This window comes from Colobus angolensis, unplaced genomic scaffold, assembly GCF_000951035.1.
Source record: "Colobus angolensis palliatus isolate OR3802 unplaced genomic scaffold, Cang.pa_1.0 Scaffold117, whole genome shotgun sequence".
In the NCBI taxonomy this organism is placed as follows: Eukaryota; Metazoa; Chordata; class Mammalia; order Primates; family Cercopithecidae; genus Colobus; species Colobus angolensis.
In genome coordinates this window covers 4,085,970-4,092,028 of record NW_012112808.1, presented here as the reverse complement: position 1 = coordinate 4,092,028, position 6,059 = coordinate 4,085,970, and the positions used below count along the sequence as shown (strand labels likewise).

The 6,059-nt window shown below is 40.4% G+C and overlaps 1 protein-coding gene across 3 annotated transcripts in view; it reads left to right on the top strand.

Moving 5' to 3' along the window:
- Positions 1–6,059, top strand: part of BFSP1 (beaded filament structural protein 1, filensin) — an 85,425-nt gene that overhangs the window by 39,745 nt on the left and 39,621 nt on the right. Inside the window, exon 3 of one of the 3 annotated variants that reach the window (XM_011962774.1) lies at positions 651–777. The exons of the other annotated variants lie outside the window; for them this stretch is intronic. Coding sequence (XP_011818164.1) covers positions 651–777 — 127 coding nt within the window. The remainder of the gene's footprint in view (positions 1–650; positions 778–6,059) is intronic. 3 annotated transcript variants of the gene reach the window in all.

Sequence of the window (6,059 nt, the reverse complement as noted above, 5' to 3'; positions counted from 1 at the left end):
TTGACACAGAGTGGCCTTCTGTCACCCAGGCTGGAGTGCAGTGGCACAATCTTGGCTCACTGCAACTTCTGCCTCCCAGGCTCAAGTGATCCTCTCATCTCAGCCTCCCAAGCAGCTGGAACTACAGATGTGTGCCACCATGCCCAGCCAATTTTTGTATTTTTGGGGTAGAGATGGGGTCTCACTATGTTGCTCAGGCTGGTCTTGGATTCCTGGGCTCAAGTAATCCTCCTGCCTTGACCTCCCAAATTGCTGGGATTATAGGGGTGAGCAACAGCACCCAGCCAAGATCATTTTCTTACATGTCATAATACAGTGTTTAAAATTAGACATTTTAAATCTGATACAATATTTTTATCAATCCCCATTCCATATTCAAATTTCATCATTTGTCATATAATGCCCCTTATAGATTTTATTTTTGCAGTCTAGGGTCCAGTTTAGGATCCTGCATTACATTTGGTAATCCTGCCTTTTGTCGGTGCCTGTCAGTCAAAGAACCAGGCACACGCTTGCTGTCACACAAATTTGGGTTTTTTTTTTTTTTTTGGGGGTACTTGCTTCAGTTTCTGAATTAGACTCTGAGAAAAGCAGGTTGGATGCTTAGTGCTCTCTTTGATAGTGTTTGAATATCAGGCTTCCCTTTCCAGAAACTCTTCAGTGTCAACTACATGTGTGCAGTTGGAGAGACAGCCTTGCTTCTGAGCGTGTTTCTCCATCTGCTATGACCCTTCCTGCAGACTCATCACTTCCAGGAGCACTGAGCATACTTCACAGGTATGTCTTTCGGGACTGGGGCCTCACAGAGAGGTCCGGCTACAGGAAGTAGGGATAGTAGGGATCCGGGAGCCAGGGGTCTGCCTGCCCTTTCACTCCTGGGCTGTTGGCCACCTTATTCAAAATGAGACTTTCCATAGCTGATTTACCTTTTGAGTTGGTCCAATTTGGTTGGAAAGGCTTCAAACTGCACCCTGGTGGGACCATGTGGCAGAGCATTCAATTTTAGCGCGGGGTGGCCCTCTTGTGGCAGACATTTGCGTATTCTGGGAAAAGGAGGGATGGTAAAAGGTACAGTCAGTGTTAGAGCAGTGTATTCGTTTGCTAGGGCTTCCAGAACAAAGCACCACAGATGGGTCCACCCTAACGGCCTCAATTTACTTTAATTACCTCTTTACAGGCCCCATCTCTGAAGGCAGCCACACTTTGAGGGAGTTAGGACTTCAACGTGTGAGATTTGGAAGAAGACAATTCTGCTCATAATAAGCAGAAAGGAACCTTAGATATTCTCTAGCTTAAGTCCATCGTTTTAGAAAACAGATTGACCTGATCAAGGTCACACAATAGTAGACAGCAGAGACCTAACGTGAAACCTACCTCTAAGGAATATATGATTATCTCCATTACCTTTTGTTTCTGTAAAATGTCCAAAGCAAACTCAGAATGTATCTTAACTGAGAGGGATGGCTCAAAATGCTAGAGTATGAAATTGACTAAAAGGCAAAGCATCTAAGCCTGTTTTACTCAGGATTTTAGATATTTGTTAGTGAAAAAAATTTTAATTAAAAAATTTTAAAAGTTTATTTTACATTTAAATAACTGTATTTTATTTATTTTTTGAGACACAGTCTCATTCTGTCATCTAGACTGGAGTGCAGTGGTACAATCTCAGCTCACTGCAATCTCTGCCTCCCAGGCTCCAGTGATCCTCCTACCTCAGCCTCCTGAGTAGCTGAGACTACAGGCATGTGCCTATATTTTTTGTAGAGATGGGGTTTTACCACGTTGCCCAGGCTGGTCTTGAACTTCTGGGCTCAAGCAGTCCACCTGCCTTGGCCTCCCAAAGTGCTGGGATTGTACGTATGAGCCACTTCACCCAGCCTTAAACAACTTTAAATGGAATAAAAGATATGATGAACATTAAACCTGGCATATTTCACTAATTTCTGATATTTTTATACTGCTAAAATCACCATGCATCTGGTATTTTGCTTTTCTTTTCCCCTTCAAGTTTGTTATAAGCATTTTCATTTATATCAAAGTATGTTCCACAAAGTTAAATTTTTTTTTTTTTGAGACAGAATCTTGCTCTGTTGCTCAGGCTGGAGTGCAGTGGTGCAATCTCCTGCTCACTGCAAGCTCTGCCTCCCAGGTTCATGCCATTCTCTTGCCTCAGCCTCCTGAGTAGCTGGGACTACAGGTGCCCAGCTATTTTTTTATATTTTTAGTAGAGACGGGGTTTCACCGTGTTAGCCAGGATGGCCTCGATATCCTGACCTCGTGATCCCCCCGCCTCGGCCTCCCAAAGTGCTGGGATTACAGGCATGAGCCACTGTGCTTTGCCGGTTAAAATTGTTTGATGGGGCCGTGTGTGCTAACTCACGCCTGTAATCCCAGCACTTTGGGAGGCTGAGGCAGGAGCATTGCTTGACCACAGGAGTTCAAGACTAGTGTGGGTAACATAGCAAGACCTTGTTTTTTTAAAACATAAATACATAAATAAAATAAATAAGTACAATTGTTCCATGGTTATAGCCCATTTTCTCCTATTGTTACTGCAGTTTGCTAAGCCATTCTCCTCTCTGCACCTCTCCCTCTCTTAGCCATTATACATATATATATATAGCTATAACATAAACCAAGTTGTATTTATTAAATGTCTGTACCACAAAGGTGATCACACTTTTTGCAGGTGTTTTGGAAAATAATTTCAAACTTTCTAGTAAAAATGGCAAGAATAGTACAAACAACCCAGATTCACCTCTTAATATTTTGTCTAATTTCCTTTCTATCTCTCATACTTATGTATATTTTTATTTATACATGTCATTTTATTCAGAATCATTTGAGAATAAGTTGCATACATCATGGGTCTTTGCTCCTAGATAGCTCAGAGTATATTTTCCTTTTTTTGAGATGGAGTCTCACTCTGTTGCCAGGCTGGAGTGCATTGGCATTATCTCAACTCAATGCAACTTCTGCCTCCTGGGTTCAAGCGATTGTCCTGCCTCAGCCTCCCAAGTAGTTGGGACTACAGGTGTGCACCACCACGCCCTGTTAATTTTTTTGTATTTTTAATAGAGATGGGGTTTCACCACGTTGGCCAGGATGGTCTTGAACTCCTGACCTTGTGATCCGCCCACCTTGGCCTCCCAAAGTGCTGGGATTACAGGCATGAGCCACCGCGCCCAGCCTCTCAGAGTATATTTTCTAAGAATAATGATATTATTTTATGTAACTGTAGCATAGTCATAAACTTCAGTAAATTTAATCTTGATACAATTTTATGGTCTAATCTACTCTCTATATTCTAATTTTGTTAATGAACCTAGTGATAACCTTTAGAGCAGATTTTCTCCTCCACTACAAGATCCAGTCTAGGATCCATCTTGCATTTATTTATTTATTTTTATTTTTGAGACGGAGTCTCACTCTGTCACCCAGGCTGGAGTGCAGTGGTGTGATAATGGCTCACTGCAACCTCTGTCCCCCCGGATTCAAGGAATTGTCGTGTCTCAGCCTCCCAAGTAGCTGGGACTACAGGCACAAACCACAACGCCCGGCTAATTTTTTGTATTATTAGTAGAGACGGAGTTTCGCCATGTTGGCCAGACTGGTCTTGAACTCCTGACCTCAGGTGATCCACTCACCTCAGCCTCCAAAGTGCTAGGATTACAGGCATGAGCCGCTGCACTCGGCCCTATATTGCACTTAGCTGTCATGTCTCTTTAGTCTCCTTCAATCTGGAACATTTTCATAGCTTCTCTTTGTCTTTTATGATATTAACATTTTTATAGAATACCATCCCCCTTCTGTTTTTATTAATAGAATGTTCCTTCTTTGGAATTTATCTGGAAGATTCCTTATGATCAGATATAGGCTATATGTTCAGGTTATGCAGGCCAGATAAAGGACATGTCTTTCTCAGACAAACCCAGATACCCTTGAGAGTGAAAGATGATGCTTGCTATATTTATGCTGAGATAGTGGGTGTAAATGTGGACCGTCTTAGGCAAACTGGGATATATGGTTACCCTACTTATATAAGCGATTATTCTCATTTTACCAGTCTCCGCACTGGGACTAGATAGGTTACATCGCTTACTGAAGTGATGGGACCAGAACTTAACCTCAGATCTTTCTTATTCTAACAACATACATTTCCTGTCCCTGCCCCCAAACTAGTGCCATTCAACTGTATTTAGAGTAACTCTTCCGTAACTGACCTTTCATCAAGCCCTGTGGAACCTATCTCTACAAACATGTCTCTTGAATTAACAAATTCATTCAGCAATGATTTCTTCCTTATGCATATGATCTCTACTCCTACTGAATAACCTCCCACTAGTGATATGGTCTTTAGGGTTGTTGACAAATATTGCACACTCCTTCCAAGCACATAGCAGGATTGCATTTCCCAGTGCACCTGAAGTTAGACAATACAACCACAGCATTTTGCTAAGATCTTTATTTCAGAAGTTGTCCAGATTATCTTGTGTTTTCATTATTCAGTATGGATTCACCACCTGCACCCTGAGGGCAGAGACTTGATTTTGTGCAATATTTAACTCTGAGGCTATGCTTTGTGAGGAGATATTTTCTGAGTGTTTATTTCACTGGATTAAATTGAAATAATTTTTTGTTATGTTTCTAGAATATATTTTTCTTAAATGGGATTCCCATATGTGGTCGATTGAGTTGTGGGTCCTGATTCTCCACTCCAGCATGATGGGATTATCCACCCATACCCTTACCAGGGCCTCAGGCTGAGCCCTGACTCCTCCTTGCCTCCTCTTGACTTTATTTGTGGCCACGTGATTTGCTTTGACCAATAGGATGCCAGCAGACATGATGCAAACAAAGGCCTGGGATGAGCTTGTATGGCTGGGCTTGCTCTTGTGCTTTTGTCATCTCTAGTTCAGAAGCTTGAGGGACACTGGGAGCAGAGCTGCCCCTGCTGAAAGGAGACCTACAGCTGGAAGACGGCTGAGCTCCCAGTCCCAGGGAATGCAGTGATAAATACTTCTATGCCATTTAGTTTTGGGGGCAGTTTGTTCTGTAGCAATATCTGACTGATACACGATATCAAAGGGAACAAATGATTTTATAACTCTTGCTATATGTTGGTTTTGCTCTTGAGGAAGCCTGAAGTCAATTTACTATGCTATCAGCATGGTATATGTGCACCTACAAAAATATTCATGTGGTTCTCCTCAATTTGACCATACAATCAAATTTTATGTATTTTTATTTATTATTTTTATTTTTACAAATAAAAGAAATGGGAGTCTCACTATGTTGCCGAGGCTCATCTTGAACTCCTGGCTTCAAGATATCCTCCTACTTTGGCCTCCCAGGTTCTGGATTACAGGTGTGGCCCACTGCACCTGACCAAATCTAATTTTAAATGGTTTAAGGAAATAGAACAATAACCATGTCACCAGCACAGTTTAGGGCCTTACAGAGCTTTATTCCAGACTAAATCTATTATCTTAAGGTAATAATTTGGTGTAATAATAAACTCCACAAAGATCTGTGTAATTTTCTTTCTCCATCTTTAATTTGTAGTATAATCACACACAATTCATATAGTTAGTAATTATATGGTACTACTAATCCTTACTTTTAAGAAAACAACTCTTTTGATAATGATTTTTAAAGTTAGAGATATGACAAAATATTTACATTCAGAAACATTCTCATCAAGTGGTATTAATTTCTTTCAACACCCACAATTTACTTTTAAATTTGTCAAAATCTAGCTATTTTGTGTATATATATTTTTATTTATTTATTTTAAAAGCTTGTCCTTAAAATCCAACTGTTAGTTCCATAATAAAAATTAAAATTAAACATAATGGTGAAAAATCCTTTATTATTCTCTAACTGAGGGTTGGCCAATTAATGGTGGATCACTTGAGCCCAGGAGTTTGAGACCAGCCTGGGCAACAGAGCAAGACTCCATCTCATTTTTTATTAAAATTTTTTTGTATTACATTTTATGTTAAAAAAAGAAAACAAAAAAGCAACCTTTTTTTCTTTTTTTTTTTTTTTGAGACGGA